Source organism: Protopterus annectens, chromosome 1.part1 (genome assembly GCF_019279795.1).
Source record: "Protopterus annectens isolate FY-2018-M chromosome 1.part1, PAN1.0, whole genome shotgun sequence".
In the NCBI taxonomy this organism is placed as follows: Eukaryota; Metazoa; Chordata; order Ceratodontiformes; family Protopteridae; genus Protopterus; species Protopterus annectens.
In genome coordinates, this window is record NC_056726.1 from 788398347 (window position 1) to 788412177 (window position 13831).

Here is a 13831-nt window from a genome sequence, read left to right on the forward strand (position 1 = left end):
ACTTTTCTAGCTAGTTTCACTGTGAGTGAGGTATTAACTGGAAATTTTCGACATTTGTTAAGCACCTGTTCGGGTTTATTTGTTCTGATGTTCTGCCAAGGAGTGTATCATATAACTTATTGCTTTGCAGTTAAAAGCATTCTCTAGAGTTTCCTTACTCCTTTATCTGTTTAAAACTTTCATTTAAAGGCTCACTGCTACTTTTCTGCTGTGATAAACTTTTCTGCAGCTTTTATTCTACCTAAGTAGTGTGGGCAGTTGTAGCATTGTCCATATTCAGGCTTGTGTTTTGGGCAATAACTGTTTGTTTGTAGAGGCTGTGTGTCTGAGCACATGTTCCAGGCCATCTTAGTTTAGCCAAAGCCATTCTTGCATTTCAGTGAGAGGGGGGGTGTTTATGGTCATTGGATGATTGGGGTTACCTGGACTCTGGCTTGGAATAAGCACCTCATTGGTTCTTTTGAGCTTTTTTTAAAGTTGTTTCAGGTTTCAACTTTCTGTTACTTAAGAAGTTAACTTGTGAATGTTTTTGCCATTTCACACTGAGCTAATCGGAGTAAGGGCACTGAGCAAACCCTGATTTGCGATATATAACATTAAGTATCCTGTTTGTTGGCTATTTTTACGCATTATTTATAGCACTTTTATTGTCTGCTGCATACTTTTCTAGCTAGTTTCACTGTGTGTGAGGTATTAACTGGAAATGTTTTACATTTGTTGAGAACCTGTTTGGTTTGTTTGTTGCGATTTTTGCCTCCAAACCTCCCTCCCTATTGGTATCCTGTTCTTATACTTGGTGGCTTTGCAGTTGCCCGTCCCTACTGTAAATTTGATCTAGGACACTTCCCACAGTTTAGTGTCATTACCTCATTCTACCTAATACAAGGAGAACATTTGAGAAGGCCAACCCACTTAGTTCTTAACCTTGAGTTATCTTCTGCTCCTCCTTAATCCCTTTCTACTTTACAAAAAAAAAATTTCTAAGCTTGTTTCCTGCCTTTCCTGTAAGTAGTCTAGTCCAGATACAGATTTGCTGTATCCAGGACTGTTTGTAAGCTTCTGAGCCCACCCCTGCTTAGCTAGGGTTAAACTATTCCCGGCGCCATAAAGTGTACTCTTCAAATTTTCCCTTAAAACTAGCCTTTTTTTTAGTTTTAGCACTCAAATCTGTTTCTTTGAGCTCAGTACTTGTTCAGAAGTGGTTGCAAGCATTACATTTGCTACAAATTACAACAGCACTCAACTTTCCTCACTTGTCTAGAAGAAAACAGGTTTTAGTACTTAATAAATAGACACCTATCCACACATGTCTAAGGGTCAGCTCCCGGTGTTTTCTCCTGTCTACCTGATGAATCTGGGCAACTTGGGGCAATGCAGCAATTGCCTCATGTACACAGACAACCCCCTCCTCCTACTACCCAGCACGACAACCTGTGAGAGATGCACTTATATAGCCAAATTGGAAGCAAAGCTCTCTTCACCCAAGACTGGACTAGACAGTCAAGAGGAGAGGGTAAACACACTTGCCCCACACCACACTCATCACACAGTCCCTCAAAACCTACACCACCAAAACGCACACATAGAAACACAAAACATACACCTACATTCACGGAGGCTCTCAATAAAATTCTGCCCAAGTAACAGGGACCTCCAAAGCAGAAATGAGAGCAACTGCCACTCCCCCGACACCACCCAAATGACACATAGCCCACGAACTCAGTGTGCCACTCAACCACAATCTATAGGGCACAACAATGTACCCAACACACTAGTCATAGGTGACTATATAGTCAGGCACACTGATGTTCCACTCACCAGGCTAAACACTCAGGTCAGTCCACAAGTACAAATATGACTCCACTGTTGTCCATGATGGTGTGAATGACCTGAGATGTACGTCCCTGGACTACATGAAAAGAGACATGAAGGAGCTCTCCGATTTTGTAGCCCAGTCAGGTATGACCCTAGCCTCAAGTAGCATCCTGCCATCACCCAGAGTATAAGGACAAAATGATTGGCTTCAACAACTGGCTAAGCTACTGATTTCATTTCAAGGGGATCCAATATCTGTCTGCCTGGGATGACATGATCGACAGACCAAGATGCTTTGCCAGAGATGGCCTGCACCTGTCACCCTTGGGATTCAGGATACTGGCTAAGGCTCTTGCCACCCCTATAGTGCCTTTTTTAGGCAAAGTTCAAATGACAAACTCATCACCATAACAGGCACAAACAAGCAAAATCTGAGGGTAATGCTACTCAATGCTAGAAGTCTAAACCTCAAAATGCACTCACTCGAGGCACTCCTTAAAATGGAGAACATCGACATCTGTGCAGTGACAGAGACCTGGTTCAAGGCTTCAGAGAGCACCTCTGCATTACCAGGCTATAATTCATACCACACCTTTCGGCCACCTAACCTGGACCGAAACACTAAAGGCGGAGGCATGTCCATATTCATTAAGGATATCCACACCTTCAGGCTAGTTGCTCAGCATAATACATCCGAGATTATCCAAGTGCAACTAACTCTGGGCAAGACCACAATCCAAATTTTAGCTTGCTACAGCTCCCCCACCATGCCCAAGGATTCCCACTCCTCATTTCTTGATACACTGGAAAATATTAGGGTACAACCTAATAATGGGCGATTTCAACTACCCCACCACTTACTGGAAAAACTACTCATGTACCAACTCTTTTCAACGTTTTCTGGAATTCATAAATTCCATTGCCTTGGATCAACTTATCCACACCCCCACCAGGGGCAGCAGTAACCTAGACCTGGTCATTACCAACATGGGCAATCAGTGTTCCACACCAGAGGTAAATTCCTCATTGGTCAGATCCGACCACAAGCTAATCACCATAGACATCCACATCCTGCCCCCACCCCCTATTAGGGAAACCACCATAACAAAATTCTCCAAAGCCAACTTCACACTTCTTAAGACAGAAGTGACGAACTTCATGACACCCATGCAGACGGACAATAGAGGTACGACTGCTGAATCCTACACAAATGCACTTTATAAGCACTTGCACGAGTGCACGGATCATGCAATCCCTAACAGAACCAAGATGCAATCCTCCAAAAAAGGAAGCCAATCTGGTGGTCCACTGCCATAAACAAACTCTACAACAGAAGAAAGAAACTGTTGCAATAAAGAGTAAAATCCCATGACTGGAGGAACTCCCTGATTAGCCTCAGTAAAAAGCTGAGATCTCTCATAAAATCCTCCAAAGCTAGTTACGAAAAAAAAATCACCACTCATTCTAAAGACGGCCATAAAGCATTCTATAGCTATGTCAAGAATCTCAATGGCAACACTCAGATCTGCTCGGAGTTACAGCACAATGGCACTAAATATACAGAACCAAGTGATACTGCCAGCATCCTGGCAGAAAGGTTCAGTGCTAACTTTACCCCCCTTTCACCCCCTAAAGGGTCCATCTCTATATCGGAAGAATGCAAAGTTCTTGTAATCACGGCTGCACAGGTAAAAACCACACTCTCCAAAGCCAAGAACACAACATCCATGGGACCTGACAACATCCCAAGCTGCGTTCTACACAAACTACAAAACGAACTGGCACCCCACCTAAGTACGATGTTCAATCATAGCCTCACCTCAGGCTTTGTGCCCACGGAATGGCGCACAGCGACGGTTAACCCACTCCACAAAGTGGGAGCCACCACAGACCCCGGGAACTACCGCCCCATTAGCCTGATGAGCCTGGTCTGCAACGGTATGGAACGTATCGTCATGGAACTTTGGTAATCTCCAAACTCTGGACCCCACCCAGTTTGGGTTTGTAAATGGCAGCTCTGTCTCCTAAACCTGATAGACTTATTTGAAGCAGTCACCAAAGCCTTAAATGAGGATAAGGTGGTTCACACAGCCTATCTAGATCTCGCCAAGGCTTTCAACACCATCCCCCACTCTGGAATTATAGATAAACTCACTAAACTATGTATAAATCCCTATGTCACAAGATGGGTTGCCAACTGACTCACTAACAGAACCCACACTGTGAAAGTAGCAGACTCCAAATCAGACTTCAGACCAGTGACAAGTGGAGTACCACAGGGTTCAGTCCTGGGTCCTCTCCTGTTTGGTATCTACTTCTCAGAAGTACAGGCTAACAGAGAAGGTCTGTGGCTAATGAAGTTCGTAGATGACTGCAAACTAGGAGCCATAATCAAAACTCCTAACAATGTGGACATCCTACAAAAGGGCCTTACTGAGACAGATGCCTCTCAAGCTCAATACCAAAAAGTGCGTTGTCATCCCTTTTGGTAAAAACTCTGTACCCATGAACTAACACACAGGCGGTAGTCTACTTAACACCGAAAGTGTGATAAGAGACCTTGGGACACAGGTGGACAGTAGTCTCTCCGATAATCACATCGCCAAAGTAGTCAGGAAGTCCTTCTACGTGGCACACCTCATCACAAAAGGGTTCTCATCCAGGAAAAAAGAGGTCATTGTTCCTGTTAGAAAAATATGTAATAGTAATATGCATGCTTAGTGCATTCGAGATTTAAAAGGGTTAATACATTTATTCTGTTCACACTGCATGAATCTGCACAATTATTAGAAACTTAACAAGAAGCATTCTATTTCTGCTAATGTCATGAAAATAATAAGAAGCATTCTATTTCTGCTAATGTCATGAAAATAACAAGAGACAGTCCTGCTAATGTCATGAAACTTAAAGGGATATTCATTTCTGCTTATGCCATGAGAAAACATGCAGCTGCTAGAAGCTATTGATAGAGAAAACAATAGCTGCTTGAAAGTTTAAACCGTAGTCAGCATTACTTGTACTAAAGCTAGAAATGTACCTTGAATCTAGGTAAAATGTAACACATGTATTAGAACAGTACAATAGAAGAATTGAAACGTTGAAATGGACTGACATAAACCCAAGGCCAGGTTGTTTTTCTCAAAATGTTTTGCAGAACAGCAAATAACTTAACTTGGTCAGCAATAAGTCTAGCAACATTTTCTGTAGAACATACAGAAAGCTGTGTCTAACTATGTCAGCAATAGAATGGTAAAATTTTCTGTGTGACAGGAAGAGAACTGTATAAGTATAATATACTAATCATTAATAATTCAGACGAATCCTGTGCCTACATGCTTTGCCTCCTTGCTGCAAGTAATAAAGGATGCCTTGCTTGAACCTTACGTGAATTGGTCTTTGAAGTGTTTTTCCTTTGACAGTTCCCCTCTACTCGTCTCTCATTAGACCCATTATAGAGTACAACGCCCCTTTTTCCTCACAAGACATCTACAACAACTAGAAAGGCTGCAGAAATACCTCACAAAGAGGATTACAGGCCTCAAACAGATGTCCTATGCAGACTGTCTCAAAAAACTCCAGCTTTACTCTATCGCATATTGCCTACTCAGAGGTGATCTCTGCCTAACATACAAAGCTATGTCTAACTCAGAGCTGCTGGACATGCTCCACTTAAAGAAATCCTAATCCCTTTGAGCTACATGCTCTAGGGACCTAAACCTTGTCACCACAATAAACAGAACATGCTGGAGGGATAGATTCCTATCCCAGAGACTTCCCATACTCTGGAACAAACTACCTATCTATATCAAACAAAGCACCTGATTAGCACTCTTCAAGAAAAATCTTGATGATTGGATGGCAGATAGGAAATTCACCCCGGGTGGCTCTGCTCGACAGGGGCACAGGAAAATAATTTTCTTGGGTGGCAAAAGCCAGGGTACCTTTTTAGCTAAGCTTATATAGGCCCTAGGGCCAATAGCCTAGCACCTACATATGAACTTATGAACTCCCAAACTCCATATATTGCAGAGCATTAAGACTAGGTATCTCTGATCAAACTATTTATTCAGTGATTTTTCTCTACATCATCTCTTAAACTCACAACTATTTGTGACTGGACACCTGATCATAATCCTCTATATTATCAGTATTTTTATGTATTCACTAACTAACTGGTTTGAGTAATTCTGCTGACATAAGACTACAGTTTACTGTTGAATAAGGTTTTATAAAGGTTTTAAAACATTACTAATAAGCTTGTCTATGGAATGCAGAAGTCAAGTCATCTAAAGCTGCTCAAATGTCTTTTCTGTCTTTTACTGTAAATAAATGTGAACCTGCTGACACTTACCTTCCTTGAAAAATGCAGTGATGCAGGCCTCTGTTGTCTGTGCCATGTGTCTTACAGATGCTAAACTTTGACAAGCTGCTGTAAGCATAGGCAGCACTAGTGGACAATGTACCTTGCTTTCAATCCAGTTTCGCAAGCTAAGACGTAGGGATTCTGCAGTTGTGACAGTGGCATTGTTCAACAGCATTAACACCTCCACAAAAAGGCTACTGAGTGACATATGACGTTTCTGGATGTCTACATCTGAAATGCATAGCAACAGCAATGACCAAAGTTATTACATTTTTCCACAGACATGTTCAAGGCAGTGAAAATGCATTACTCATAATTTTAATCTTGGAATAACAGCATTCTGTCGCACAGCTTAATATTTAATGAAGTGCACAGTTGTATTTAACTACTACAAACTTTACCTTTGCGGGTTCATGTAACCTCCAAAAGCAGGTATCAGAAATAGTGGAACTTAAAGATTGAAACATTCACACACTAAAAGAAAAACAACTTTATCATGGCAGGTAGAAGAAAAACCAAGATCAGATTTTAGCGAATCATCTATTCTTTGCTTTCGTCTTAACAAAAACTGACTTCATCAGAACAATCAACAATTGAAAACACACACACACATACACACACACATATATAAAAACTAACAACTAATAACAAAAAAAAAAACACAATTCAGTCACATGCTTGTAAGTCCCAATAAAACAATCACTCCTAATGAATATAACATTTTTACCCCATAGAAAAACATACATACTTGTTAAAAACATTGTTGTAAACTTAAAAATTCCTGTCCCATCACAATCAACAATATAACAACTTATAGGTCAAGAATTTTCCTTCTTTTGTCTCTAAGAAAATATTTAATGTTTATTACATACATTTAATGTTTATTACATAATTTAATCTAGGAGTTTTGACATCTTCAGACTTTAATTGCCCTACTGTTTATCTTTGTTCAGTTTTGTTCTTAAAATTACTGTGACGACCCACCACTGGACCAGTACTCAAGGAGCCTCAATCCTCACCAATGGCAACACTGTGGGATGTACACTGGAAGGATAACAAGTACACACACTATTTCCAGATGCAGCTCTCTGCATCAAGTGCAATTTCGCTTAAGAGCACAAAGAGACCACAGTCAGTCCAGGGCTGGTTTCTCCCTCTTTCTCCACATCCCCAATAAGACTCCCCACCAGCACAGCTACAGAGCTGAGATCTCAGCTGAGTGACCAAGCTAAGACCTATCAGCACCCTCTCTATCCAACCAGTGCTTTGTGACCCTGCCCAAGTAGCTGTCACACACACTCTTTGAGATTTGACTTACACACAGACACACACACACCTGAGAGAGGCTGGCACAGGTTTACTAGTTATGCCTCCTTCTGCCCAGACTACAAGTCTACTACCACTGCCACTAGTCAACTCCTTATCAGCTACTTTAAGGCCTTTAACAAAGGGTGTCCAATCTTACTGTATAATATTAATACAAATGGTAGTTTGACCAAGAGCAAGGCTATTAAGAGTGGCCCACACAGTGTCAACAAATAAATATGCAAGTACTCTCAAAACTTAAAGATCTCTACACAGATCAGCCATAATGAAAGGTTTAAATACATTTAATAATAAATAACAGAACACGAAAATACTTGGTATATATTCACAGTGACACCAGAGTTCAAACTCACAGGAAAGTATTTAAAACATCACTGCAGGACAGTCTCACATAAATAAAGAAAAATATCTAAACTAAGCTTTGCTATAGTCCTGACTATATCTAAGAGAATTATACTATTCCCTTGTAACTTACTTCATCAGAGTAAGGATGATGTGGTGAATGTTTTTTGTCAGGTCTAGGACCGAATACACCCTGTCTCACTAAGAGCTATCTCAAATATTACTGTTGGGGTAGCTTGCAGAATGACATCATTTCTTGTCATCTGACTCTATACCAGGTGAAACCCCCACTGCTGGAAGCTTGGCAGTATTTAGCATCTACCTGTGAAAATACATAGACCTCATATCTTTAGCAGATGCTGGAAGTCATAAAACAATTGCATTGCTTCATACTTTCAGAGGTAGTAATTAGTTCACTTCAAATACAATACAGAAAGCTCCCTAGTACAAACATTATGTCTCTGGCCAACCTATAAAGTAATTTAATTTCAGCTATTTTTTTTTCTGAAGTTAACCTCCTGTATTCCAGTTTCCATTGTTAAAGTATATAAAAAATATATACATTTAAACAGTTACAATAGTGCATGTACATTTCTGTTCTCAGGGCACACTGTGGTTATATTTTAAGCACAAGCACTTTATAAAATACCTTTTTAACACACATCTGTGCAGACCAGTTTGATATACACATGACATACAGTTATAATGCAGTTTTAACATGAGCATCCTATATAAATCATGTTGATATTCACAAAAGACATATAATTATTTCTAAAATTCTAGATAATTGTGCTGGCAGTATCTCCTTTACTGGCAATTACCACCATGTAGGTCCTTAAATACAGGTTCTAAAACAGAAAAAAAAATTCTTGCAAACTTTACCTTCTAGCGAGTGCTTATAGAAGGAATTCCTACTACCTTTTTTTCTTACAGCATAAACATGCTCTCTCATCCTTTCTTTCAAACCTCTGCTGGTCATCCCTATATAAAAAGCACTGCATCCTGAACAAATACAAATACACACTAACCATTAGAATTACAGTTAAAACCCCCAGGTACTGGAATGGTGCAACTAATATGATCTAAATTAATAAAAGGCCCTTCTAAAATGTATCTACACATATTACAATCTTTGCATTATACATCCATTTAGCTACACTACAAAAATGTGTAGTAGGGATAATTCTTGTAGTGTCTTTCTGTGATAAAGTTTTGATATTAAAACTGTTTTTGTATACAAAACAAGGGCAATTTCCTACAACATTAAACAATTCTGAATTCCCCTCTAATACACTCCAGGTATCTTTAATAACATTCCTAATATCTGAACTGTCAACTGTTATATCTAAATTACAAACCAAATTGCTATTGTTAGTTTTCACTATAGAAGAGGGGGCACTGTTCCTCAGTGATCTAAAAGGAAATAGAATAGGGAGAAACATACTAGTTCTTTTAATTATAATCTCTCCAGCAATGTTATCCAACCTATCCTTTCTGTAGCCCCTTTCTAAAAATAATGACACAATGAAACTTATTTCGTCTTCAAAAACTTTATCACATGTAGTCATCCTTGAGGCCCTTATAAATTGTCCTCTAGGTATATTATTTTTCATAAATCACGGATGACAATTTAAAACATGTCAATAATTATTAGAAAAAACACTCTTCCTTAAATCTTACTATCAAAGTCATTAGTTACATTATTCCAAGTCGAAGTGATGTCTAAAAAGTTCACTTCAGTCCCCACATCACTTACAACAAACTTAAAAAAACTAGAATCCACATTCATCTGTTCGACCAATTTCTGGTTATCCTCTGTAATCACTTTTGTAACCAAAAGATGTCATTCACAAATCTACCATAATAAACAATTCTACACTTTTCTCTAATAGGACTAAATATTGTGTGTTCCCACTATTCAAGTACAATATTAGCAAAAGCGGAGGCAGAGGAAGACCCCATCATTACCCCCTCTTCTTTATACACTTAGTTGTTAAAAATGAAATAATTATTTTCTAAAAGTAATTATGTTAAACTGCAATAAAAATTAGTGTCCTGATTAGAAAACTTGGCAAAGGTTTTCAAATATGACTTATTATATTCTACCCCTTTCTTGTGGAGAATAGAAGTAAATAATGAACGTATATCAATAGTCATTAAACTGTTTCTCTCAGGTTTAAAATGGTAGGTTTCATTAAAGTTTCTAAACTTATCCAAAAAGTGTCAAAGAATCCTGTATAATGGAGCTCAGTTCCTGCATGACGTTGTTGTTGTTGTGTCTTTTGGCTTTTCCTGGTTAAGGGTCGCCACAGCAGAACTCCGGTCCGCTAATGATTGGCAGTTGATTTTTACGTGTCGAGTTGCCAGCCCTGACGGACAACCTTCCAAGAAGGTACGCCCATTTATGCATGTCTCCACGCTGAACACGCTCTAGCTGACAATCGAACCGGACAGCGTCTTACTTTGAGGCGACAATGCTACCGTAGCACCACCACAGCAGTGCTGCTCAGTTCCTGCATGACAGGGTTCAACATTTTATCTAAATAAAGAGAAATTTCTTCAGTAGCATACTTAGGGACACAATAGGTCTAAAAGGTGGGTTCCTCCTGTTTTTATGGATCTTTGGTATTCCAAACAGAGTGCCTATAACAGGATCTTCAACTAACAAAAAATTATACATAAATTCCAAATCTAACATTTCTTCCATTAGACTGTCATAAAAAAAAGCATTCTATTTTCTTAAAGCTCCTAAAGGCTTTAACCTTTGTTACTAAAAGATATTCTGTATCATCTCTCAACATTTTTTCCATTTCAAAAATATAGGCATTTTGATCCACAAACACGAGGCCCACACCTTTATCAGCTTTCATAAACCTTAAGCTCTTATTGTCCATCAAATCTCTTAAGCAATTTTCTGCATTTTGTTCATATTATAATAATAAGCATTCTTTTTCTGCTTCAAAAGACTTCTAATTTTACTCTCAAAAGCAGATGTCAAAAACATTAACACACTGCTTTTTACCTTTCAGAAATTCCAAAATAATGGATATGTAAAATGTGTTATATGAATCTAGGAGAAAGAACATACACGTGCATTAAGTTTTACTAATAAGCAGCCTGGTAGAAATATTTATGTCCAATATTTTTCAGCATACGTCTAAAATTTTAAGTAAAAACTGTGTTAACTGACCTTCTGTTCCAAGTATCCAACACATATTCCATGAACTAAGGAATTTATCCCTGAATGGTTTCTTTAACATACAGCCTCTGAAATAAGAAATAAATCTAGTCCTTTTTCCTTGAATATCCAAAGTACAGTACAACACTGATGCAGTTTACTGTGAAGTACCAATCAAGGTCACAAAGTATACCAGAACAAGGAAGTTTGGGATATTTAATGTACCACACTGACCTCAAGATGAGTCATGAAATTATACCAGTGTTGTTAGACGGCCTCTGGGCCTGAACACGGGTAAGAAATCTATGAGAAACCTATGAGAAGTACTTCAATCAAGAGCAGTCTATGAAAAAAACAGGTTGCATTTGATAATGTCAACCTCTCCTTCTCAAGGTGTATAAGGATATACACCATGTAAACCACTGAGGACACTTTTTTAATAGATACCAATCTGCCTTACACATGGTCTTGCAGACTCTTATTTGGATATTATGACTGCAGGTAACCTTTGTAAGCACTATCCCCACGTTTTCAGATGGACTGAGACTGTTTTTTATGTGAGTTTTTTTTTAATTCATCTGAGTGTTAGCCAACAAAGGCCTAGAATTAATTTAATTTGCAGAACACTCAGACTAGAGAGTATCATATATGCTACTCTTACAGGAATTCATGTACTTTTAAATTAAACAGCATCTAAATCAATATACTCTGGGCATGGAGAGGGACTGTAGGTGGGGTATATCTTAAAAAAAAAATAAATAAATAAATAAAATCACCCACAGATAAAAGCTCATCTTGACTCAGCTCTCACTGTGAAGCTGGTAATATAACTCCAGCCATCAGCTCTGGAAACAAATGAATGAACAAGAGGAGGGTTGACTTTCAGGATGGAGAGGGTAAAATGTCTTCATCTGCAGGTCTGCTTATAAGTGAGCACTATCATAACACAATTAAGCAATGCTGCTACTGTCTATCACTCTGGTAATAAAAAACACATATGCAAACTTAATTTTTACATGACAATGCAGACATGATTGACTATAAAATGTTAACTGAAAAAATCAGTACAGATATACAGTCTCTCAAAAGTAATGTTATCATGTACATCACTGTTAAAAATGTAACACAGTTTTTTACTTGCAGATAAAGCAACATGCTCGCTTAATTACTTAATTACCTGTTTGTTAATTTATATATTTGGTTACCACTGCTCATTATCATGGCAACAAATATTATACTGTGAATGGGATATTGGAAGTTTATGGCAAAAACTGGACATTGACTTTGGAAGACAAGCTTATGTCTGTGAAATGTCAGGGGAAATGAAGCTCCATCAGAAGTATGACTTTTGGGATAAGCACGTACATAAATGCATGGAACTAGTCATACCCAACAGAACCAAGATGCTCTCCTCCAAAAAATGGAAGCCAATCTGGTGGTCCCCTGCCATTAATAAACTCTACAACAGAAGGAAGAAACTGTTGCAAAAAAAGGTGAAGTCCCAAAACTGGAAAAACTCCCTTATTAGCCTCAACAAAATGTTGAGATCCCTCATCAAAACCTCAAAAGCCAGCTATGAAGGCAGAATTGCGGCAGACACTAACAACCACAAAGCCTTCTATAGTTATATCAAGAATCTCCACGGCAATACCCAGGTTTGCTTTGAGTTACTTCACAATGGTACATCCTATACGGAGCCAACAGATATTGCCAACATACTGGCCGACAGATTCAGTGCCAACTTTAGCCCTCTCTCTCCCCCTAAAGGACCAATCACAACACCGGAGGAATGCCAGGCACCCAGCATTACTGCAGCACAGGTTAAAGCTGCATTGTCCAAGGCCAAGAATACAGCTTCCATAGGACCCGATAATATCCCTGAATGTGTTCTACATGAACTACAAAGTGAATTGGCACCACATCTGTGTGCCCTGTTCATTCACAGCCTCACGTCAGACTTGCCCCTACTGAATGGTGCACTGCTACAGTCATCTCTCTCCATAAAGGGGGAGTGACTACAGACTCTGGGAGTTATCGCCCCATTAGCCTGACAAGTCTGATATGTAAGGCTATGCGGCGCATCATCATGGACCTAATAACAAGGCTACAGAGAATCTCCAAACTAACTCTAGATCCCACGCAATTTGGTTTTGTGAACAGTAGATCATGCCTGCTCAACCTGGTTGACTTCTCTGAGTCAGTCACCAGAGCTGTGGATGAGGGCATGACAGTTCATACAGCCTACCTCGAACTGGCCAAGGCCTCTGATACCATTCCCCACTGAGGAATTATTGATAAACTCACCAAACTAGGCATCAACCCCTAAATCACTAGGTGGGATGCAAATTGGCTCACAGATAGAACCCACAGTGTGAGAGAAGCAGACTCCAAGTCAGTCTGTTGATCAGTCATGAGTGGAGTCCCACAGGGATCAGTCCTGGGTCCTCCCCTGTTTGGCATCTACTTCTCAGAAGTTCAGGCCAACATGGAGGGACTCTGGCTGACCAAATTCGCAGACGACTGCAAGCTGGGAGCCATTATTAACTTCACAAGTGATACAGATATCCTACAGAAAGGCCTCACTGAGACCAATGACTGGTGTCGAAACCATGGCCTTAAGCTTAATGCCAAAAAAATGGGTCGTTATCCCCTTTGGGAAAAACTCAGTTCCCGCTAATTACCACATTGATGGGAGCCCACTGAACACTGAAGGCTTTATAAGAGATCTGGGGGACACAGGCTGACAGCAACTTCTTCTTCGACCACCACATTGCCACTGTGTTCAGAAAGTCCTTCTATGTGGCACA

At 39.5% G+C, this 13831-nt stretch overlaps 1 protein-coding gene across 1 annotated transcript in view; it reads right to left on the reverse strand.

The window, feature by feature from the left end:
- Positions 1–13831, reverse strand: part of EPG5 (ectopic P-granules autophagy protein 5 homolog) — a 2535958-nt gene that overhangs the window by 237788 nt on the left and 2284339 nt on the right. Inside the window, exon 40 of the mRNA XM_044078183.1 lies at positions 6167–6409. Within this exon, the coding sequence (XP_043934118.1) occupies positions 6167–6409 (243 nt within the window). The remainder of the gene's footprint in view (positions 1–6166; positions 6410–13831) is intronic.